General features: G+C 47.7%; 1 protein-coding gene across 3 annotated transcripts in view; it reads right to left on the bottom strand.

Annotated features, from left to right (window-relative positions):
- The window catches only part of DPF3 (double PHD fingers 3), a 305,729-nt gene extending 287,723 nt beyond the window's left edge, over positions 1-18,006 (bottom strand). For 2 of the 3 annotated variants that reach the window (XR_003762040.2, XR_003762038.2), the window contains exon 1: positions 17,934-18,004. Coding sequence is in view for 1 of the 3 variants with exons in the window: in XM_029072157.2 (XP_028927990.1) it covers positions 17,934-17,965 (32 nt within the window). In the remaining 2 variants the exon portion in view is untranslated. Of the gene's footprint in view, positions 1-17,933 lie in introns of all 3 variants that reach the window. The other variant, XM_029072157.2, reaches the window with a different exon arrangement.
- Between the last annotated feature and the right edge of the window lie 7,569 nt (positions 18,007-25,575).

Genomic DNA, 25,575 nt, shown 5'->3' on the forward strand with positions numbered 1-25,575 from the left:
GCATTTGGAAAACCCCAGGACCCCCCAGTGGGGAAAGGAGGAGAAGAAGAGATCCCCTTCCTGAATTATAATTATGATTATTATACTTGTGGTGTTTGTTAAGCGTTTACTGTGTGCCAAGCACTGTACTAAATGCTGGGGTGGCTAATCAAGTCCCACACAGGGACTCGCTGTCTAAGTAACGAATTAATTAAGTATGGTATTTGTTAAGCACTTTCTATGTGCCAGACACTGTTCTAAATGCTGGGTAGATACAAGATAATCGGTTTGGACACAGTCCTGGTCCCACACAGGGCTCACAGTCTTCATCCCCATTTTACAGATGAGGGAATTGAGGCCCACAGAAGTGACTTAATAATAATAATAATAATGTTGGTATTTGTTAAGCGCTTACTATGTGCAGAGCACTGTGCTAAGCGCTGGGGTAGACATAGGGGAATCAGGTTGTCCCACGTGGGGCTCACAGTCGTAATCCCCATTTTACAAATGTGGGAACTGAGGCCCAGAGAAGTTAAGTGACTTGCCCACAGTCACACAGCTGACAAGGGGCAGAGCTGGGATTCGAACTCATGACCTCTGACTCCAAAGCCCGTGCTCTTTCCACCGAGCCACGCTGCAAGGTCACTCAGCAGACAAGTGACAGAGCCAGGATTAGAACCCTTGACCTTCTGATTCCCAGGCCCAGGCTCTATCCACTGGACTGATATTGAAACCCCATTTTACAGATTAGGCAGCTGGGAATTCCAGCCAGATCACCTGGTGATTAAAAATTGATTTGTGTGTCTCAGGCAGAGAAGTAGTATAGCCAAGTGGATAGAGCCCGGGCCTGGGAATCAGAAGGACCTGAATTCTCATCCTGGCTCCACCACTTGTCTGTTGTGTAGCTTTGGGCGAGTCACTTCACTTCTCTGGGTCTCAGTTACCTCATCTGCAAAATGGGGGCAGGGGCTATGCCCAACCTCATTAGCTTGTATCTACCCCAGCGCTTGACACATAACAAGCATTTAACAAAATACCATCATTATTATTATTATTATTATAGCACCAGTTCACCAAGCCCATCCTGCAGGTATCCATGGGCATTGGCGTGGGCAAGTGAGAAGCAGCTTGGCTCAGTGGAAAGAACACGGGCTTTGGAGTCAGATATCATGGGTTCGAATCCCAGCTCTGCCACTTGTCAGCTGTGTGACTTTGGGCAAGTCACTTAGCTTCTCTGTGCCTCAGTTCCCTCATCTGTAAAATGGGGATTAAGACTGTGAGCCCCACGTGGGACAACCTGATTCCCTTGTGTCTATCCCAGCGCTTAGAACAGTGCTCTGCACATAGTAAGCGCTTAACAAATACCAACATAATAATAAGTGGATCAAGCCCCGGTCTCGGAGTCAGAAAGACTCGGGTTCTAATCCTGACTGCACCACTTGTCTGCTGTGTGACCTTGGGCAAGTCACTTCACTCTCTGGGCCTCGGTTCCCTCAACTTTAATATGGGGATGAAAACTGTGAGCCCCACGTGGGACAGGGACTGTGTCCACCCCAATTTGATTATATCCACCCCAGTGCTTAATGCAGCACTTGTTACATAGTAAGCACTTAATGAATACTATTTAAAAAAAGCGAAGCAAAACACATTCCCTACCTTTACAGGCTGACAATCTAATGAAGGAGACAGACATACAAAACTCCTGCTCGTTGATGACAGGGAATATGTCCGTTTACTGTTATATTGTACTCTCCCAAGCACTTAGTATAGGGCTCTGCACACAGTAAGCACTCAATAAATACTATTGAATGAATGAATACTGATGAACAGTGGGATCAGTAAGAACAATGATAACAGAGGTTGTGGAGAGGAAATGCCAGGTTGAAATATCAAAATGGTCAGTTTTTAAAACCCTCCCACTACTTAGAACAAAACACCTGTCACTTAGACCATTAAACATAAATTCACCTTTTTTCTTTCGATTCGGCTGAGGTCCTCGAGAAAGCTAATTCAATAGTCAATTTTAAGGCGCTCAATTACCTTGCCCTCTGCTACCTTACCTGGCTTCTCTATTACTCCAACCCAGCCCGCACACTCGCCTAACGCCAACCAGCTCTCCGAATCTCCATCTCAAATACCTAACCACTGACCCCCTGACCCTGTCCTCCTTCGGGCCTGGAGTCCCTTCCCCTCTATATCCAAGAGTTCACCACACTCCCAACTTACAAAACACTCATTTTTCTACAAAAACGTTCAGGCCATGTTTTCCTTCTCCTCAAGAACCTCCAGTAGTTGCCTGTCTACCTCTGCATAAAACAGAAACTCCTCACCATTGGCTTTAAAGCCCTCCATCCCCTTGCCCCCTCCTACCTCACCTCGCTATTCTACTCCAACCCAGCCCTCAACACTTTGCTCCTCTAATGCCAACCTTCTCACTATGTCTCGCCTGTCTCTCTGCCAGCTCCTCGCCCACGTCTGCCTCTGGCCTGGAGCACCCTCCCTCCTCGTATCCAAAAGACAATTATATCTCTCCCCCTTCAAAGCCTTACTGAAGGCCCATCTCCTCCAAAAAGCCTTCTCTAACTAAGCTTTCTTTGTCTTCCACTCCCTTCTGCATCACCCTGACTTATTCCCTTTAGTCATCCCCCTTCCCAGACCCACAGGGTTGATGCACATGTCCATAATTTCTTTCTATTAATGTCTGTCTCTCCCTCTAAACTGTCAGCTCGTTGTAGGAAGGGAATGTGTCTGTCGTATTGTTCTAGTGTCCTCTCCCAAGCACTTAGAACAGTGCTATCCACACAGTAAGTGCTCAATAAATTGGATTGACTGGCTCCTAAATACATCTCCTCCAAGAAGCCTTCCCAGACAGCCCTCATTCCCCCTTCCACTTGGCTGTGGACCCTTTAAGCACTCCGAGACTCACTCCAGCCCCACAGCACTGCGGTACATATTCTTATACTCTACTAATTCCCCTACCTATAATTTATTTTAACATTTATCTCCCCCTCTAGACTGTAAGCTGCTTGTGGGCAGGGATTGCTTCTACCAACTCTATTTCACTGTACTTTTCCAAACACTGAGTATAGCGTTTGGAAATACCACTGACTGATTTTTTTTAATTGACCCGTCAATCCAATTTATTGGTATTTACTGAGTGATTATTGTGTGCAGAGCACTGTACTAAGCCCTCGAGAGAGTACCATCCAACAGGTTTGGTAGACACGCTACCTGCCGCAGTGGGCTTACAGTCTAGAGGGGGAGATAGACACGAAGAGAAATCAATAAATCACAGGTACAAACATAAGTTCTGTGGAGCTGAAGAAAGGGTGAATCAAGGGTGCAAATGCAAGAGCAAGCGTGATGCAGAAGGGAGCGGGAAAAGAGGAAAGGCGGGCCTAGTAGGGGAAGGCCTGTTGGAGGAGATGGGCCTTCAGTAATGCTTCTTCTTGTTTGTATGTGCAGGCTTAAATATACAAAGCTACACAAACCTCCTAAGTGTTAAGGATGACTGTTCTGTTGATAACGACTTAGGAGGTTGGGAATGAATCAGGGCATTTATTTCTATTTCCACCAAACAGATGTTTGTAGAAACCCTCATCTCCTTTTCTCCTGCTCTTTATGACTTGCTCCCTTTATTCACCACACCCCGACCCAGCCCCACAGCCCTAATGTCCAGATCCATAATTAACTAATTTATATTAATGCAGTAATAATAATAATAATGGTGGTATTTGTTAAGCACTTACTCTGTGCCACGCAATGGTCTAAGCACTGGGGCGGACAGAAGCAAATCGGGTTGGTTGCACTCCCTGTCCCACATGGGGCTCACAGTCTTAATCCCCATTTTATTGATGAGGGAACTGAGGCTCTGAAAAGTTAGGTGACTTGCCCAGGGTCACACAGCAGACAAGTGGCAGAGCTGAGATTAAAACCCAGGTCCTTCTGCCTCCCAGGCCCGGGTTCTATCCACTAGACCGTGCTGCTTCCCACATGTCGGTTATATTGTTGTGTTGTACTCTCCTAAGCACTCAGTACAGTGCTCTGTCCTGTAGCACTTGTGTATATACATGTACATGCTTACAATTATCATTCTATTCATTTTTATTAATGATGTGTATATAGCTATAATTCTATTTATTTATAATGATGCTACTGATGCCTGTTTACTTGTTTTGATGTCTATCTCCCCCCTTCTAGACTGGGAGCCTGTTGTTCGCAGGGACTGTCTCTATTTGTTGCCGAATTGTACTTTCCAAGCACTTAGTACTGTGCCTTGCACACAGTAAACACTCAATAAATTCAATTGAATGAATGAATAAATGTATGAATGCCCACAGTAGGCACTCCATAAATATGATCGATCGATCGATTGCAGCTCTGCTCTCTATCTTGTCCCCTGAAATGATCCTGTATGTACATAGCGACCCCTCTGAGAAGCAGCTGAGTGAAGAGCCAGGAATGAGTCCTGAGCCCAAGCTCAACAACTAGGTGACTGTTTAGTTCCCTCAGTCTGTAAACTCCCCCCTGGGATTCAGTTTCCCTACTGAACAAGATTGGATCATCGATCCTCATGCTTGGCACCTCTTAGGAACGTTGCGGAAATGAAAACCTTTAATGTCAGCGACACATTTCGAGTGACCCGCCAGAGGAAGACATCCAGTTAATCCCAATATGGGATTTTTTGTCATTCATGTGCATATTTGAGAGGGAAGGGCTGGAGCAGAAAATGCCTTCCCCAGAGCTCTCTTCCGAAAACTAATGCTGAGGAGAATCCCTCTTCCTGAAGATCTGGTTTTAAAACAATAACACTAATGGCAGACCTATATAGCCAATAAATCTCAAGCAAAGAGGACAGGCTTCCCCATTGACATATGCGTCTTTATTTGACAGAGAAGCCCATTGTCAAAGTAATAACATTAGAAGGGATGGAGAGGAAATCAGTTGGACTCCTGGGTTAGACTTTTTAATACGGTCTTAATTGCATTAAGTGCATTAAGCTTCCAAAGGCCGTGAGTTATGAGTTAGAATTCAGATGGAGAACTGACTTCTTAACTTGGGTTCAGGTCCGTGAGTTCCTCGGGCCTTTGCTTCACAAAGAACAAGTGTACACGTATGACTACAGATAAGAACCTACAGATCAGACTTGACTGGCTTACGGTCCACATATATATAATTGTGGCATCTGTTAAGCGCTTACTCTGTGCCAGGCACTGTTTGAAGCGTTAGGGTGGATACAAGCAAATTGGGTTGGACACAGTCACTGTTCCCGCCTGGGGCTCACAGTCTTAATTCCCATTTTACAGATGAGGTAAGTGAGGCCCAGAGAAGGGAAGTGACTTGCCTGAGGCCACATAGCAGACAAGTGGCGGCGCCAAAATTAGAACCCAGGTCCTCCTGACTCCCAGCCCAGTGCTCTATCCACTACGCCACCCTACTTCTCTCTATATGCAGAGTTACCCAGAAACGCTCTTTAAATTCTGTTTTTTGAAGCCGTGTAGTGTAGTGGTTAGAGCCCGGGCCTGGGAGTCAGAAGGACCTGGATTCTAATCCCACCGGTGCCACTTGCCTGCTGCTACAGTAAAATGGGAATTCAGACAGTGAGCCCCAAGTGGGACAGGGACTATGTCCAACTTGATTAGCTCGTATCTACCCCAACGCTTAATACAGTGCCAGGCACCTAGTAACTTCTTAACACCACAATTTTTCCCGTTGCAACTTTCTGCTTATTCAGATATCTGCCGTTTCCCGCTTTGTGATCTTGCCGGTGTTTCTGCCCCTTAGACCCTGACAGGAAATAATAATAATAATAATAATAATAATGGCGACGATCCAGAAAAAGGCCAGATTGATGAGGCGAAGAGGTGGGGGAGAGTTTGCAGAGGGGAGAGAGGGGAGGAGATTGGAGACTGGAAGGAAAGAGAAAATGGGGGATGGAGGGGAAGAAATCAAAAAAAGACAAATAATAATAATAATAACTGTGGTATCTGTTAAGTGCTTACTGTGTGCCAGGCACTAAGCAGTAGGGTGGAGACAAACAAATCTGGTTAACGCAGTCCTTGCCCCACATGGAACTCACAGTCTCAATACCTACTTTCCAGATGAGGTAACTGAGGCTCAGAGAGGTGAAGTGACTTGCCTAGGGACACCCAGCAGACAAGTGGTGGAGGTAGAATTAGAACCCGCCACCTTCTGACTCCCAGGCCAGAGCTCTATCCACTAGGCCATTGGGATGAGGTGATCATAGTTCAAGAGCCCTGAGTATTAAAATAGAACTCAAGGTAATAGGCTCTTAACTGCCACTTTACAAAATTGTCCCACATGGGCAGAGCCAGTATATCTTTGTAAACTGCGTGAGAAAACTAAGTTCTACAGGAACTCAATGAAATCTGAGCTGGTCTCTCGATTATCACCGCATCTCAGAGCAAAACCTTTTGAGTGTCTGGCTTCTCAGAGGACGAGAAAGGGGGAAAGGGGAAAGGGAGAAAGAGTGGGGAGGGAAAGAGTGGGAGGAAGAAAAGGGAAGAGGAAGAGGGAAGAGAGAAAGAGAGAAAAGAGCGGAGGAGTAAAGACAGCGAGCGAGATAATGAGAATATCAAAACACAGAGGAAATGCTAATGTCATTTGGCTGCTTCATTGTCAGGAAGGACACATGAAGATATAAAACAGTGTTCAAAATCTTCTCCCCACTTCCCCCACCCCACCCTGGGTATTAGTGCTTTTTGTTCTAATTTATCCTATGCATAATTTATTTACATGTGTACGATTTCTTGATCAGCAACTTTTAAGAACAAATGAAAAATATAAAAGGATTTATCACACAAGTTAAGGGGGGGTTGGGGGGGGAGGCAGATGGTGTCCGGCTGCCAGTGACGAGCCTGTGTTCTCTCTACATTAGGAGTTTAAAAGACATCAAGTGAGGACAAGCTTTTCTTTTTTGTTTTCCCCCTCTGTATGTATTGTTTCCTCCCCTCACCCCTAGGGAAAGGGGCTGGGATGAAAAAGGGAGGAGCTAATTATAAATTACAACTCAACTCTCTCCAAGCAGCAAGCCTGGGTTGGGAATGTTTCTGTCCTTAAACATTCCAAATGACAATACATTTACACATCGCAAGGTCCTGCCGTTTTGTTAATGCAAATGCAGTGCAGAATCATTTCTGATAACACACCAGATGCGTTGCCGAATGTAACCCTCCCTCCCCCCCAAACACCCTATTTAATAATAATAATAATAATAATAATAAAAAGATGGGAGGAGGGAGGTTGGTTCCCAGAGCATGAAAATATTAAGATCTGTGCATCCTTTGGACTGTAAACTCGTTGTGGGCAGGGAAATTTCTACCAACTCTGGGCAGGGAATGGATCTTTTATTGTTCTTGTGTCCTCCCCCAGGGGCTTAGTACAGTGCTCTGCACATAGTAAGCGCTCAATAAATACGATTGACTGACTCGCCCAAGCGTTTAGCACATTGGAAGGTGTCTACCAACTCTGTTCTATTATCCTCTCCCAAGCGCTTAGAGTACTCTGTACTCTGCACAGAGTAAGCGCTCAATAAATACGATTGATTGACTCTCCCGAGCGTTTAGTGCAATGCTCCGCACCCAGTACCGTGCTCAATAAATACCGTTGATTGACTGATTCGAAGGTGTCTACGAACTCTGTTTTATTATCCTCTCCCAAGCGCTTAAAACAGTGCTCTGCACACAGTAAGCGCTCAATAAATACATTTGACTGACTCTCCCGAGCGTTTAGTCCAGTGCTCCGCATCCAGTACATGCTCAATAAATACGATTGATTGACTGATTGATTGGAAAGTGTCTACCAACTCTTTTCTATTATCCTCTCCCAAGAGTTTAGTACAGTGCTCTGCAAACAGTAAGCGCTCAATAAATACGATTGACTCTCCCAAGGGTTAGTGCAGTGCTCCGCACCCACTAAGTGCTCAATAAATACAATTGATTGACTGATTGGAAGGTGTCTACCAACTTGTTCTATTCTCCTCTCCCAAGCGCTTAGTACAGTGCTCTGCACACAGTAAGCGCTCAATACATACGATTGCCTGACTCTCCCAAGCATTTAGTGCAGTGCTCCACACACAGTAAGGGCTCAATAAATATGATTGATTCACTGATTGATTGATTGATTGATTGGCAGGTATGTACCAACTCTGTTCTATTATCCTCTCCCAAGCTCTTAGTACAGTGCTCTGCACACAGTAAGCGCTCAATAAATACGATTGACTGACTCTCCCAAGCATTTGGTGCAGTACTCTGCACATGGTAAGGGCCCAATAAATACGACTGATTGACTGATTGATTGATTGATTGGCAGGAGTCTACCAACTCTGTTCTATTATCCTCTCCCAAGAGCACAGTAAGTGCTCAATAAGTACCATTGCAGACTCACAGTCCAGTGCTCCTAATCGACTTTTTGGGCCTGTTAACCTTCTCATCGTTCTTTGATCTCGTCTATCTCATCGCTGATCCCTGGCTCAAGTCCTCCCTCTGGACTGGAACGCCCTCCCGCCTCAAATCTCACAGACGAAAACTTCTCCCCGCCAAAGCCCTACTGAAGGCCCAACTCCTCCAAGAAGCCTTCCCTGACTGAGCCCTCCTTTCCTCTTCTCCCACTCCTTTCTGCGTCGCCCAGACTTCCTCCCTTTGTTCATTCCCCCTTCCCAGCCCCACACCACTCAATAATAATAATTATTATTATAGTATTAGTTAAGCGCTTACTATGTGCTAAGCACTGTTCTAAACTCTGGGGCAGATACAAGGTGGTCAGGTTGTCCCCCATGGGGCTCACGATCTTCATCCCCATTTCACAGATGAAGAAACTGAGGCACAGAGAAGTTAAGTGACTCTCCCAAAGTCACATAGCTGATAAGTGGCAGATCCGGGATTAGAACCCATGACCTCTGACTCCCAAGCCCAAGCTCTTTCCACTAAGCCACACTTAAGCCCAGATCTGTCATTTATTTATTGCTATTATTGTCCGTCACCCCCTCTAGACTGTAAGCTCATCGTGGGCAGGGAAGGTGTCTGTTTGTTGTTCCATTGTCCTCTCCCGAGCGCTTAGTACAGTGCTCTGCACCCAATAAGTGCTCCATAAAATCGATTGAACGAATGAATGAATATTTGTAATTTATGTATATTAATTATCTGCTCCTCTAGACCCTCAGCTTGTTGTGGGCAGGAAATATATCTGTTTATTGTTGTAGTGTCCTCTCCCAAGCGCTTAGTTCAGTGTTCTGCACACAATAGGCGCTCAATAAATAAGATTGAATGAATGATTGAATGACTGAAAGAATAAATATCACTGATTGTACTCTCCTCTTCCAGGCGCTTAGTACAGGGCTCTGCACACAATAAGCTCTCAAGAAATACCATTGATTGTATTGTCCTCTCCTAAGCGCTTAGTCCAGTGCTCTGCATACAGTAGACGCTCAATAAATACGATTTAATGAATGAACGTGTCTGCTTATTATTCCACGGTCATCTCCCAAGTGCTTAGTCCAGTGCTCTGCACGCTGTCGGTACTCAATAAAAACGACTGAATGAATCAATGAACGTGTCTGTTTATTGTTGTATTGCACTCTCCCAAGCGCTTAGTGCAGTGCTCTGCAGACAGTAGGCGCTCAATAAATACAATTTCATGAATGAATGTGTCTATTGTTCTATTTTCCGCTCCCAAGCGCTTGGTTCAGTGCTCTGCACACAGCAAGCGCTCCATAAATACGGTTAAATGAATGGATCAATGAATGTGTCTGTTTAGCGTTCTGTGGTCCTCTCCCAAGCGCTTAGTACAGTGCCACACAGCAAGATCTCCATAAATACGGTTGAATGAATGGATCAATGAATGTGTCTGTTTAGCGTTCTGAGGTCCTCTCCCAAGTGCATAGTACAGGGGTCTGCCCACGGTAAGCGCTCAGTAAATACCATTGAATGAATGAATGGTTAGGTAATTGGAGCTGAATAGACGCCCCATGACCTCCAAAACGATGGGCCTTGTTAAGAGGGTGGGGGTGGGGACCGGGGGACGGGCCGAGGGAATGAGGGAAAATGTGGAAAAAACACGACAGGACACTTCCACTTTTGGGGGGCAGGGGAAAGAAACAGCGGCCACATTTCTGCCCGAGAAGGCGGAGCTCCTCTGCACATGGTAAGCGCTCAATAAATACTATTGATTGATTGATTGATTGGTTTCGCAAAAAAAAAAAACCAATTTATCTTTCTCCCTTTTCCTTTCTGGGGGAGGAAGGGGGAGGGGCTGAAAGCCCCCCTCTCTAGACTAGGAATAGGGAACGGGTCTAATAACAGGGCCCTGCACATAGTAAGCGCTCAATAAATACCATTGATTGTACTGTATTCTCCCAAGCGCTTAGTACAGGGCTCTGCACACAGTAAGCTCTCAATAAACACCACTGATTGTATTGTACTCTCCCAAGCGCTTAGTACAGGGCTCTGCACACAGTAAGCGCTCAGTAAACACCTTTGATTGTATGGTACTCTCCCCAAGCGCTTAGTACAGGGCTCTGCACACAGTAAGCTCTCAGGAAACACCACTGACTGTATTGCACTCCCCCAAGCGCTTAGTACAGGATTCTGCACACAGTAAGCGCTCAATAAACACCATTGATTGTATTGTACTTCCCCAAGCGCTTAGTACAGGGCTCTGCAAAGAGTAAGCCCTCAATAAACACCATTGACTGTATTGCACTCTCCCAAGCGCTTAGTACAGTGCTCTGCACACAGTAACCGCTCAATAAATACGATTGATTGTATTGTATTCTCCCAAGCGATTAGTACAGAGCTCTGCACACCGTGAGCCCTCAATAAACACCACTGATTGTTTTGTACTCTCCCAAACGCTTAGTACAGGGCTCTGCACACAGTAAGCGCTCAGTAAATACCACTGATTGTACTGCCCTCGCCCAAGTGCTTCCTACAGGGCTCTGCCCACAATAAACTCTCAATAAACACCGTTGAGTGTACTGTTCTCTCTCCCAAGTGCTTAGTACAGTGCTCTGCACACAGCAAAGCGTTCAATACGTTCGATTGATTGATTGATTGGGGTCCAGCTTTCCTTCCCGTCCGAGGGGAGGGTGTCCTCCGGGGGGCGAAGCTCGTCGTGGGCAGGGAACGTTTATTGTTGTATTGGACTCTCCCAAGCGCTTAGTACAGTGCTCTGCACCCAGTAAGCGCTCAAGAAATACGACGGAATGAACCCCGGCTGGTCCCTGCTCTCCAGCCCGGCCCTGAGGGCAGACGAACGGAATCGATCAATCAAACGTCTTCACTGAGCGCTTACTGTGTGCCGAGCACTGTACTAAGCGCTCGGGAGAGGACACATTCCCTGCCCACAGCGAGCTTCCCGTCCAGAGGGGGAGAAAGATCATCAATACGAATAAATAAATTACATAAAAGTGCTGTGGAGCTGGGAGGGAGAATGAATTAAGTCCTTTTATTTTTTAAAAAAATGGCACTTGTTATGCGCTTACTACCTAGTAAGACACTAGTTAGTAGGCCAGACACTGTACTAAGCGCTGGGGTAGATACGAGCTACTCAGGTTGGACGCGGTCCTTAGAATAATGATGTGCTAAGCGTTTCTTCTGTGCCAGTCACTGAACTAAGCGCTGGGGTAGATACGGCCTAATCGGGTTGGACACATTGCCTATAATAATGATTAGTTGACGTTTATTAAGTGCCAAGCACTGTACTAAGCGCTGGGGTAGATACGAGCTAATCAGGTTGGACGCAGTCCTTATAATAATGATTTGCTAAACGCCTACCATGTGCCAGGCACTGAGCTAAGCGTTGGGGTAGATACGAGCTAATCGGGTTGGATGCAATGCCTATAATAATGATTCGTTAAACGCTTTCTAGGTGCCAGGCACTGTACTGAGCGCTGGGGTGGATACGACCTAGTCAGGTTGGACGCAGTCCTTAGAATAATGATTTGCTAAGCGCTTACTAGGTGCCAGGCACTGAGCTAAGCGCTGGGGTAGATACGAGCTAATCGGGTTGGACGCAATGCCTATAGATGCCTGGCACCTAGTAAGCGCTCAACAAATACCATTATTATCATTATTATGATGATGATGATCCATTAAGCGCTTACTAGGTGCCAGGCACTGTACTAAGCGCTGGGGTAGATCCGAGCTAATCGGGTTGGACACAGTCTCTGTCCCAGGTAAGATTCACACTACTAATCCCCATTTTACAGACGAGGAAATAATAACGATGATATTTGGTAAGCGCTTACTATAAATGGTGGTTATTTGTTAAGCGCTTACTATGTGCAAAGCACTGTTCTAAGCGCTGGGGGACACAAGGTGATCACGTTGTCCCACGTGGGGCTCGCAGTTTTAATCCCCATTTCACAGATGAGGGAACTGAGGCACAGAGAAGTGGAGTGACTTGCCCAAAGTCACACAGCTGGCAAGCGGCGGAGCCGGGATTTGAACTCATGACCTCTGACTCCCCAGCCCGGGCTCTTGCCACTGAGCCCTACTATGTGCCAAACACTGCTCTAAGGGCTGAGCGCTGCCATTGACCCACGTGGGGGTCCCAGCCTTCTTCCCCATTTTACAGCTGGGGCGCAGAGAAGTGACTTACCCAAGGTCACACAGCAGACACGTGGCGGAGCCAGGACTAGTAATAATAATAATAATATAATAATAATAATGGTATTTGTTACTATGCGCCAGGCACTGTACTAAACCCTAGATTAGAACCCAGGTGCTCTGACTCCCAGCCCCCGCGCTCCCTCCGCTAGGCCACGATCCCCCCCCCTGGAGTGGACTGGACGCCCCCCGACCCCCGGACGGGCAGCATCTTCCCTCTGCCACTTGTCAGCTGGGTGACTGTGGGCAAGTCACTTCTCTGGGCCTCAGTTCCCTCATCTGTAAAATGGGGATGAAGACTGTGAGCCCCAAGTGGGACAACCTGATGACCCTGTATCTACTGCAGCGCTTAGAACAGTGCTCTGCACATAGTAAGCGCTTAACAAATACCAACATTATTATTATTCTCTCCGGCCCGGAGAGGAGCCAGTCCACTCCGATCGGTAATAATAATAACCAGTGCTCAGCGCTTAGAACAGTGCTTGGCACATAGTAAGCGCCTAACAAATGCCATAATAATAATAATGCTATTTGTTAAGCAAATACCAGTCGTGGGTTCTAATTGCGGCACCGTCACTTGTCAGCTGTGTGACCTTGGGCAAGTCACTTCACTTCTCTGTGCCTCAGTTACCTCATCTGTAAAATGGGGATTAAGACTGTGAGCCCCATGTGGGACAACCTGATTCCCTTGTGCCTACCCCAGCGCTTAGAACAGTGCTCTGCACATAGTAAGCGCTTAACAAATACCAATATTATTATTATTATTATTATTATCATTCTCTGTGCCTCAGTTATCTCAGCTGTAAAATGGGGCTGGAGACTGTCAACCCCACGGGGGACAACCTGATGACCTCATATCTACCCCGGCGCTTAGTACAGTGCCTGGCACATAGGAAGCTCTTAATAAATAGTAATAATAATGATGATGGTATAAATGATGGTAATAATAGTAATAATAATAATAATGACCCAGTTTGCTTGTATCCACCCCAGCGCTTAGTACAGTGCCTGACACATAGGAAGCTCTTAATAAATAGTAATAATAATGATGGTATTAATGATGGTAATAATAATAATGATCCAGTTTGCTTGTATCCACCCCAGCGCTTAGTACAGTGCCTGACACATGGGAAGCTCTTAATAAATAGTAATAATAATGATGATGGTATTAATGATGGTAATAATAATAGTAATAACAATAATAATGACCCAGTTTGCTTGTATCCACCCCAGCGCTTAGTACAATGCCTGGCACATAGGAAGCTCTTAATAAATAGTAATTATAATGATGATGGTATTAATGATGGTAATAATAGTAATGATAATAATAATGACCCAGTTTGCTTGTATCCACCCCAGCGCTTAGCACAGTGCCTGGCACATGGGAAGCTCTTAATAAATAGTAATTATAATGATGATGGTATTAATGATGGTAATAATAGTAATGATAATAATAATGACCCAGTTTGCTTGTATCCACCCCAGCGCTTAACACAGTGCCTGGCACATGGGAAGCTCTTAATAAATAGTAATAATAATGATGATGGTATGAATGATGGTAATAATAGTAATAATAATAATAATGATCCAGTTTGCTTATATCCACGCCAGCGCTTAGCACAGTGCCTGGCACATGGGAAGCTCTTAATAAATAGTAATAATAATGATGGTGATATTTGTTAAGCGCCTACTATATGCCAAGCCCTGTTCTAAGCGCTGGGGTAGATACAAGCGAACCGGGTTGGACCCAGTAGCCAAAAGGCCAACTCTCCTCTCCAAAAGGATCGATCGATCGATCGTATTTATTGGGCGCTTACTGTGTGCAGAGCACCGTACTGAGCGCTTAGGAGAGTAATGAATTAAAAGAGAGAGAATTAAAAGGATGTAATTCAATCAGAGGGGAGGAGGAGGGGGGAAATGCAGGAGAGGAAGGGGGTGCCTCAACTTTCCTACCTCTAAATCGACCCCTAAACAGATCCGAGGCAAGGGCCGATCGCGATAGAGCCACGAGGCGAGTGTCCACCCCTACAAGCGCCTAGTACAGTGCTCTGCACATAGTAAGAGCTCAATAAATACAATGACTGGAGAAGCAGCGTGGCTCAGTGGAAAGAGCCCGGGCTTCGGAGTCAGAGGTGATGGGTTCGACTCCCGGCTCTGCCACTTGTCAGCTGTGTGTCTGTGGGCGAGTCGCTTCACTTCTCTGGGCCTCAGTTCCCTCATCTGTTAAATGGGGATGAAGACTGTGAGCCTCACGTGGGACGACCCGATGACCCTGTATCTCCCCCAGCGCTTAGAACAGTGCTCTGCACATAGTGAGCGCTTAACAAATACCAACATTATTATTGTTACTAAATCCGAGGTGTGGACGATCTAGGGTTCAGTGGAAAGAGCACGGGCTTTGGAGTCAGGGCTCATGAGTTCGAATCCCGGCTCTGCCACTTGTCGGCCGTGTGACTGTGGGCAAGTCACTTCACTTCTCTGTGCCTCAGTTCCCTCATCTGTAAAATGGGGATTAAGATTGTGAGCCCCACGTGGGACAACCTGATTCCCCTATGTCTACCCCAGCGCTTAGAACAGTGCTCGGCACATAGTAAGCGCTTAACAAATACCAACATTATTATTATTATTATTATTAGGGTGACCCTCCCTGTCGGCACGCCACGGGGCGATCGCGATAGAGCCACGGGGTGAGATGTCCACCCCTAAGAAATCCGAGGTGTGGACGATCTAGGGTGACCACCCCTTGTCTCCACGCCACGGGGTGAGATGTCCACCCCTAATAAACCCGAGGCGTGGACAACTTAGGGTGACCATCCCTTGTCCCCACGCCACGGGGCGATCGCGATAGAGTTACGAGGTGAGATGTCCACCCCTAATAAATCCGAGTGTGGACGATCTAGGGTGACCAACCCTGGTCCCCACGCCACGGGGAGAGCGTCCACCCCTAATAAACCCGAGACGTGGACGACCTAAGGTGACCACCCCCGTCCCCACGCCGCGGGGTGAGTGTCCACCCCTAATAAATCTGAGGGGTGGACGACTAGGGTGACCACCCCTTGTCCCCACGCCACGGGGCGATCGCAATAGAGCCACGGGGTGAGATGTCCATCCCTAATAAATCCGAGGCGTGGACAACCTAGGGTGACCACCCCTTGTCCCCACGCCACGAGGCGAGTGTCCACCCCTAATAAATCCGAGGCGTGAACGATCCAGGGTGACCATCCCTTGTCCCCACGCCACAGGGCGATTAGAGAGAGAGTTACGAGGTGAGTGTCCACCCCTAATAAGCTCGAGGTGTGGACGACCTAGGGTGACCACCCCTTGTCCCCACGCCACGAAGAGATCGCAATAGAGCCACGGGGTGAGATTTCCATCCCTAATAAATCCGAGGCGTGGACAGCCTAGGGTGACCACCCCTTGTCCGCACGCCACGGGGTGAGATGTCCACCCCAATACAGCCGAGGTGTGGACGATCTAGGGTGACCAGCCCTTGTCCCCACGCCACGAAGCGATCGCAATAGAGCCAGGGCTGAGTGTCCACCCCTAATAAATCCGAGGTGTGGACGACCTAAGTGCTCACCCCTTGTCCCCACGCCACGGGGCGATCGCAGTGGAGCCACGGGGTGAGATGTCCACCCCTAAGAAATCCGAGGTGTGGACGATCTAGGGTGACCACCCCTTGTCCCCACGCCACGGGGTGAGATGTCCATCCCTAATAAATCCGAGGAATGGACAGAGTAGGGTGTCCACCCCTTGTCCCCACGCCACGGGGTGAGAGGTCCATCCCTAATAAATCCGAGGAATGGACAGAGTAGGGTGTCTACTCCTTGTCCCCACGCCCCGAGGCGAGTGTCCACCCCTAATAAATCCGAGGCGTGGACGGACTAGGGTGACCACCCCTTGTCCCCACGCCACGAAGCGATCGCAATAGAGCCACGGGGTGAGATGTCCACCCCTAATAAATTGGAGGAATGGTCGGAATAGGGTGTCTACCCCTTGTCCCCACGCCACGGGGTGAGATGTCCATCCCTAATAAATCCGAGGCGTGGACGGACTAGGATGCCCACCCCTTGTCCCCACGCCACGAGGCGAGTGTCCACCCCTAATAAATCCGAGGCGTGGACGGACTAGGGTGACCGCTTCCCGTCCCCACGCCACGGGGCGATCGCAGTAGAGCCACGGGGTGAGATGTCCACCCCTAATAAATCCGAGATGTGGACCACCTAGGGTGACCACCCCTTGTCCCCACGCCACGGGGTGAGACGTCCATCCCTAATAAATCCGAGGAGTGGACGGACTAGGGTGACCACCCCTTGTCCCCACGCCACGAGGCGAGTGTCCACCCCTAATAAATCCGAGGTGTGGACGATCGATCTAGGGTGTCCACCCCATGTCCGCACGCCACGGGGTGAGACGCCCACCCCTAATAAATCCGAGGTGTGGACGACGTAGGGTGACCACTCCTTGTCCCCACGCCACGGGGTGTGATGTCCATTCCTAATAAATTCGAGGAGTGGACGGACTAGGGTGTCCGCCCCTTGTCCCCACGCCACGAGGCGAGTGTCCACCCCTAATAAATTCGAGGAGTGGACGGACTAGGGTGACCACCCCTTGTCCCCACGCCACGGGGTGAGATGTCCATCCCTAATAAATTCGAGGACTGGACAGACTAGGGTGACCATCTCTTGTCCCCACGCCACGGGGTGAGATGTCCACCTCTTCGAAACCCTCGGAGCGGACCTCCCGGGACAGGGGAAGCCCCCCATCCCCGGGGGACCGGACGGGCCCGAGGACCACCGGGCTGGACCAGCCGTCCCTCCCCAAGTCCGGAAGGCTTCCCGGAGGAGAGAGAGAGAGAGATCGAGCCCCCGGACAGAAGCGCAAAGAGTCCAGTGCCCCGTCCACCCACTGACCACCTTCCCTCCCGGGGCAAAGTGGTGAGGGGTGGGGGTCCCCCCCAACCCTGCAGACCCCCTTCGCCCCTTCCAGATCCCCCTGCTGCTGCTTAATTCCCTCTCCCCCCATCCTTTTAATTATTTTTAAAAAATAAAAAAAGCAAATGCGACCCGGCTTGCCCCGCTGGGACCGCCGGTCGCCCCCTTCCCGACTGCCATCGTCCTAATAAATCCTTAGAAATAAAATCCCCCTCCTCCCCCCCCAAATAAATAAAAATCAAAAACCCACCCAGAGGGACAGGGGAGAAGGAGAGAAGAGAGGCGGGGAGGAGGTGGAGGATGGGTTCGGAGGAAGGCGCCTTTTTTTTCATATGGAAACCACGCGGAATATGTATATTTAATTTATTTTTTTTTTAAAAAAAGTCTTACTTACGCTTTGAGGGGGTTGTGAATGACAGTCGCCATTTTGCTCCGGTGTAAGAGAATATTGTCCGTCCCGGAGTTCTCCAGCTTCGGCCCGGGGAGGGGGGGAAGCGGCCGACCAATCGGAGCGCGGGATCCCGGCCGGCCGACCAATCGGAGGGCCGGGGCCGCCCAGGGGGCGGGGCCTCGGGCCTCGGGAGGGGGAGAGCTGTCAAAAAAAAAAAAAAAGCCACCCAGGGGTCGCTCCCTTTTGTAGCCCGGGAAAAAAAGAGACGGCCGGTCTTAAAGGAGCAGTACCCCGGGGCCGCCCTCCGACTCGGCCCGGCCTATCTACTGAGCGCCTCCCGGGCAAGGAGCGACGTACTGAGCGCCTGGGAGGCGCCGATCTCGCAGGAAAGAGCCACGCTCCCGGCCCGCGTCGAGCTCGCAGTCCAGCGGGAGAGGGAGAGCTCGCAGTCCAGGGGGGGGAATCACCCTTTCATAGAAAGAAATGACTCATCTGCAGTCAAAAGTATCTACTGAGCGCCTCCCGGGACGTACTGAGCGCCTGGGAGAGGGTGATCCCGCAGGAAAGAGTCACGCTCCCTGCCTCGGACGAGCTCGTAGTCCAGAGGGAGAGGGAGACTTTAATAGAAAGAAATAACTCATCTGCAGTCAAAAGTATCTACTGAGCGCTTCCCGGGTGCGGAGCACCGTACTGAGCGCCTAGGAGACGGTGATCTCGCAAGAAACAGTCATGCTCCCTGCCCGCGTCGAGCTCGCAGCCCACAGGGAGGGGGAGTCTTTAAGAGAAAGAAATGACTCAAATGCGATCAAAAGGTATCTACTGAGCGCCTCCGGAGCGCCGTACTAAGCGCTTGGAAGAGGGCGATCTCTCAGGAAAGTGCCACGCTCCCTGCCCTCTTCGAGCTCGCAGTCCGAAGGGGGAAATCACACTTTAACAGAAAGAAATGACTCATATGCCTTTAGACGTCTTTATTCAGCGCTTCCTATGTGCAGAGCACTGTACTAAGCGCTTGGAATGGACAATTCGGCAACAGAGACAGTCCCTGCCCAACAGCGGGCTCACACTCATAGGCATTCAAACTTATCTACTGAGCGCCTGGGAGAGGGTGATCTCGCAGGAAACAGCCACGCTCCTTGCCTCCGACGAGATTGTAGTCTACTTTAATAGACTTTAATAGAAAGAAATTGCTCATTATGCAGTCAAACGTACCTATTGAGCGCCTCCCGGGCGCGGAGCACCGTACTGAGCTCTTGGGAGAAGTTGATCTCGCAAGAAACACCTACACTCCCCGCCCGCGTCGAGCTCGTAGTCCAGAGGGGGAATCACCTTTTAATAGAAAGAAATTACTCATATGCAGTCAAAAGTATCTACTGAGCGCCTCCCGGGCGCGGAGAGCTTGCAGTACTGACGAGCTTGCAGTCTACAGGGGGATGCAGATATTAATAAAAAGAAAGAAATGACAGGCATTCATTCCTCCAATCGTATTTATTGAGCTGCTGTGTGCAGAGCATTAATTCATTCGGTCTTATTTAGTGAGCGCTTACTGTGTGCAAAGCACTGTACTGAGCGCCTGGGAGGGGACGCTAGAACAATAAACGGACACATTCCCTGCCCACGGAGACCTTACGGGGACCGAGGGCTGGGAGGCGCACCGCATTTTGGACATTTCAGTGGAGTTTCCTACTTTTTTTTCATCAACCGAAAAGTTCACACGCTCGTGAAGAAAAAAAAAAATGTGCATCTGAAGAAAACCGCCAACTACCGAATCTCATTGTCGTCTTGCGTTTGGAAGAGCCCCCGTGTTCACGAGAAGAAGAAAAACATAATAAATTGGATGACTGCCATTTTATCCGGCAGATGAATTACATGTGTCCTGACATTTGCCGCCGCGTTAGATCCTGAAGCTTTTTATTATCATTTCTCATTGTCGATCTGCTATCTTTATTTCCACCTTCCTCCCTAGGTTTCTTCCAACTGCCAGCGTTTCTCGCAGCCGCTCCGGGGAAGCTCCCTCCCGGTGAAATTTCCCCACGTCAGGCACGCTCCCTCTTTGCAGCCAATTCCCTGCTTACACAATGCGCGGTGCCCAAATTTTGGCTTGGTTTGGTTTTCTGGTTTGTTTCTTTCCTCGACGTTGAAACTTTTGAAGCGATCCCTCTTTCCAGCGAGCATGTTGAGAGTAGGGTTTTTATTTTTTTTAGCTTGGAAGTTAAGGGAGACCAGATAAGAAAGGGGAGGGTGAGGGGGTGACTGAAAAAACGCCTTTCACCCGACACTTATTAGTTAGGGGTGAGTAATTTGGAAGCTGAGGAACATAGACGGGGTGTTATTGGAGTCCTTTTTATATTGGGAGTGTCAACGAAACTCTATTCTGGGCTCAACTCTGACTCTTCAGATGGAAGGTGAAACAAATCTGCAAAGAAATGATCCCCGAAGCGGCTTGGCCTAGTGGATGGAGTGTGTTGGGGAAGCAGAAGGGCCTGGGTTCTAATCCCAGCTCTGCTGCTTGTCTGCTGTGCGACCCTGGGCAAGTCCGTTCTCTGTGCCTCAGTTCCCTCATCTGTAAACTGGGGATGAAGACTGCGAGCCCCATGTGGGACAGGGACTGTGTCCAGCCTGATCAGTTCACATCTACTCCAGTGCTTAGTACAGTGCCCGGGGCTGTGGGCAGGGAATGTGTCTGTTTATTGTTATATCGTACTCTCCCAAGCGCTTAGTACAGTGCTCTGCACTCAATAAGCAGCGTGGCTCAGCGGAAAGAGCCCGGGCTTGGGAGTCAGAGGTCATGGGTTTGAATCCCGGCTCTGCCACTTGGCAGCTGTGTGACTTTGGGCAAGTCACTTAACTTCTCTGGGCCTCAGTTCCCTCATCTGTAAAATGGGGATTAAGACTGTGAGCCCCACGTGGGACAACCTGATTCCCCTGTGTCTACCCCAGCGCTTAGAACAGTGCTCGGCACATAGTAAGCGCTTAAAAAATACCAACATTATTATTATTATTAAATAGGATTGAATGATTGAGTGAATCACATAGTTAGTGCCTAACCAACACCATAAAAAAAATTCAGCCTCAGGGAGCCTTCTATTTGCCTGACACCTTTTTTCGAGCGGGGGGAGGAGGGGCTCCAACCGCACTCCGACAGATTTGGGGGAGTCTCTCCAGTTCCCTCACCCCTACGAAGAACTCCCGCAAATCCCCTTTGCAGAAGAATCGTGATCAATCCCCTAATGGTATTTATTGAGCGTTCCACGGGTGCAGCTCCGTGTACTAAGCACTTGGGAGAGGACAATACAACAGAAATAGCCGCCGCGTTCCCTACCCTAGAAATGATTTCAGAATTCCTGAACTTCCGGAAGGGAAGAGCAGGGGTTTCCAGGGATGGAGCCTGTCTGTGGAGAATGAGGCAACAGCAACCCCAATTGTCAGATTCCATGAACGCAGGTCACTGGCTCAGTCCAGTATCTGAAGAGGTAGGATGGAAACACTGCATCTCTGTCATCCCTTTAGGTTCATTCATTCATGCGCAGAGCACTGTACTAAGCGCTTGGAATGTACAATTCGGCAACAAATAGAGACAATCCCTGCCCAATAACGGGTTCATTCCGTCACCTCACTCGGCCTCTTTCTGCAGGGCAGAGAAAAGAGTTTCTTCCACAGATCGACCAATGAATGGGAAACCGCTGTAATCAGCACCATTTTTTAATGGAATTTGTTAAGCGCTTACTGCCAGGCACTGTACTAAGCGCTGGGGAAGACACTCTTTAATCAAGTGTCCTATATGGGGCTCACAATCTTAATCCTCATTCTACAGATGAGGGAACTGAGACACAGAGAAGGGACTTTTTTTTTTATGGCATGTGCTAAGCACTTTCTACGCGCTAGGCACCCTACTAAGCCCTGGGGTAGCTACAAGCCAATCAGGTTGGACACAGTCCCTGAGCCCACATGGGGCTCACAGGCTCTATCCCCATTTTACAGATGAGATAACTGAGGCCCAGAGAAGTGAAGTGACTGGCCCAAGATCACACAGCAGACAAGAGGCAGAACTGGGATTACAATCCAGGCCTCCTGACTCCCAGGCCCGAGCTCTATCCACTACGCCACGCTGCTTCTCCTGCAACCTTAATAATTATGGTACTTGTTAAGCGCTTACTGTGTGCAAAGCACTGTTCTAACCTTGTGACCAATTTAGAAATTTTCAACTCCACCCATAATCGATCAATCAGTGGTATTTATTGAGCGCTTGTTAGGTACAGAGCACTGTATTAAGCGCTTGGGAGAATACGGTAAACAGAATTAGCTGACACGTTCCCTGCCCTTAATGAGCTTACAGTCTAGAGGGGGAGATGTACATTAATATAAAAAAAATCTATGATATATTATGGAAAGATGGGGGAGATGGACATTGATGTAAATAAATAATTTATAATACGTTACTGAAAGATATGTTCAAAAGTGGGGTGGGGCTGGGCGTGAGGTGAATATCACATAACCAGTTAATATGAGAGGGTCTATTTATACATAGCTAGGATCATGCCAAGAAAGAAGTCTGCTCCCCTACCTTAAGACTTGTCACTTAATTTAAATAAAATATTTTTAAATCCAGTTCCTTTCTCGGCTTGGGACAAGAGTAAACAAATTTTCCCAGAAAACACTTCTACTGCAGAGACATTTCCTCCTCCTACTTGGTTTTTGATATCCCGCTCCAAATTCTGAAGGATTTGTATCCACAATATCAAAGGCTTCTAAATAGGAAGGGTTAAGAGGGGTTGTGAGGGCAAGAAGTCAAAATAGTAACACCCCAAATCTTGGATTCAGATCAAAGTATGCTAAAAAAAAGGAAACAGAGATATTTAAAAATAAGTCCTCTATTTGGAATTGAAACAGTTGCCCTTGGAAACCTCGGACGGAGACCCACAGACTCTGCTTTAGAGGAACAAAATGTAGCTTTCTTGAAGGGATTTCCATCCATGCATCCATCCATCCATGCATCCATCCATGCATCCATCCAACCATCCATCCACCCATCCATCCATTCATTCATTCATTTGCACTTATTGAGCCCTTACTATGTGCAGAGCACTGTACTAAGCAGTTGGGAGAATCCCATATCCACGGAAGAACTTCAAACAAAAATTGTTTTAGTGAATTTACTCATTTATCTGTAGTAACAAAAAGTGTTAAATAGCACCAAATTGTAAAATTGAAAATATCCCCTGGTGTGTGTTCTTAATTCCTCTCTGGCAGCTGAAAAAGCATTACCTAGCATTTGGCTAGGGGGTGAGAATTAAAGTGAAACAGAAAGTGAAACCTATCATTGTAGTTCACTGTTTCTTCGACCTGTGGAATGCAAAAAGCAGATCTCCTTTGATGGAGAGGACTGACCTGGGGGGAGGTGAACCTAAATTTTTTCAAATTGTCTCATTTTCAAAACTGTATATATCAGCTAGGGGACACTTCCTTTTAAACCCGCATGTAACTCTGTAACCGACCTGGGGCTTTTGTTGAATTTCTAAACTCGTGGACACCCTGCCTGCTCTGTTCATCCATCAGATCTCCACCCATTCTCTTCAGTCATTCCGCTTGAAATCCAAAGAGCTCCAAACAAAGATGCCCCAGCGCTTAGAACAGTGCTTGGCACATAGAAAGCAATTAACAAATACCACCGTTGTTATTATTATTAACCCCAAAAGTGACCTGCAAATCATTTTCATTTCCAAATAAAATAACATGCACTAAGTATCAGAGAAGCAGCATGGCCTAGTCATAGAGTTCTTGGGTTCTAATCCTAGCTCTGCCACCAGTCTGTTGTATGACCTTGGACAAGTCACTTCTCAGTGCTTCAGTTTTACCTCATCTGTCACATGGGGATTGAGGCTGTGAGCTCCACGTGGGACAGGGACTGTGTCCAACCTGATTTGCTTGTATCCACCCCATTGCTTAATTTATTGCCTGGCATGCAGTAAGTGCTTAACAAATACCATTATTCCCTGACTAAGCCCCCCTTTCCTCTTCTCCCACACCCTTCTGCATGGCGCTGACTTGCTTGTTCACCACCTCACCTCCCACCCCCACATCAGTATGTACATATCTGTAATTTCGTGGCTTAGTGGAAAGAGCACGGACTTGGGAGTCACAGGTCGTGGGTTCTAATCCTGCTCTGCCACTTGTCAGCTGCGTGACTTTCAGGTCTTAATTTAACTGTGCTTCAGTTACCTCATATGTAAAATGGGGATTAAGACTGTGAGCCCCACGTGGGACAACCTGATGACCTTGTATCTACCTTGTAACTACCCAGCGCTTAGAACAGCGCCTGGCACATAGTAAGCACTTAACAAATACCATTTTTATTATTATTATTTTTAACGTCGGTTTCCCCACCCCTAGACTGGCAGCTCATGTTAGGCAGGGAATGTGTCTGTTTACAGTTGTATTGTACTCTTCCAAACGCTTAGGAGAGTGCAGTAGAGTACAGTAGGTGCTTAATAAATATTACTGAATGGATGAATAAATGAATGAATGATTTAATAAATACCCACAGAGTAGGAGGGATAGTTTGGTTCTTGATGATAGCGGTCAAGAACCCAAAACAATGTGCTAACTTGCTCACTAATTAATTGGGCGGGCCCCAATTAATCAATCAGTGACATTTACCGGAGAAGCAGGTCTGACCATGGGCCTGGGAGTCAGAAGGACCTCCACCACTGCCTCTTGCCTGCCATGTGACCTTGGATAAGTCACTGCACTTCTCTAGGCCTCAATTCCCTCATCTGTAAAATGGGGATTGAGACTGTGAGCCCCACGTGGGACAGGGACTGTGTCCAACCCGATTTGCTTGTATCCACCCCAGCACTTAGTACAGTATCTGGCACATAGTAAGCGCTTAACAAATATTATCATTACTATCATTATTTACTGTGTGCCCAGCACTGTACTAAGAGCTCGGGTGACTACGGTAAACTTAAGTAGTTACCATCCCTGCTCTCAAGCTGGGGAAGGCAGACATTTAAAAAAAATTACAAGTAGAGGAAGCAACTGTAGGGGTAGAAAGTGGGGTGAGAACATAAGTGCTATTTTTAAATGGTATTTCTTAAGCACTTACTATGTGTCAAACACTGTTCTAGAGAAGCAGCGTGGCTCAGTGAAAAGAGCCCGGGCTTGGGAGTCAGAGATCATGAGTTTGAATCCCAGCTCTGTGTGACTGTGGGCAAGTCACTTAACTCCTCTGTGCCTCAGTTACCTCATGTGTAAAATGGAGATTAACTATGAGCCTCACATGGGACAACCTGGTTACCCTGTATCTACCCCAGTGCTTAGAACAGTGCTCTGCACATAGTAAGCACTTAACAAATACCAACATTATTATTCTAAGGGCTGGGATAGGTACAGGTGAATTAGGTTGGACACAGTTCCTTTCTCTCATAGGAATCACAGTTTACATAGGACGGAGAACAGTCCTTAGGCTTTTTGACCCCGAATGCATAGACACCACAGTAGGGAAAGAAAATAGGATGAGAAGATAATAACAATAATAATAATAATAATAATAATAGCATTTGGTAAGCACTTACCGTGTGTCAGCCAATGTATTAGGCGGTGGGGTGGATGTAAGCAAATCAGGCTGGACACAGTCCCTGTCCCATAT

Source organism: Ornithorhynchus anatinus, chromosome 1 (genome assembly GCF_004115215.2).
Source record: "Ornithorhynchus anatinus isolate Pmale09 chromosome 1, mOrnAna1.pri.v4, whole genome shotgun sequence".
Taxonomy (NCBI): domain Eukaryota; kingdom Metazoa; phylum Chordata; class Mammalia; order Monotremata; family Ornithorhynchidae; genus Ornithorhynchus; species Ornithorhynchus anatinus.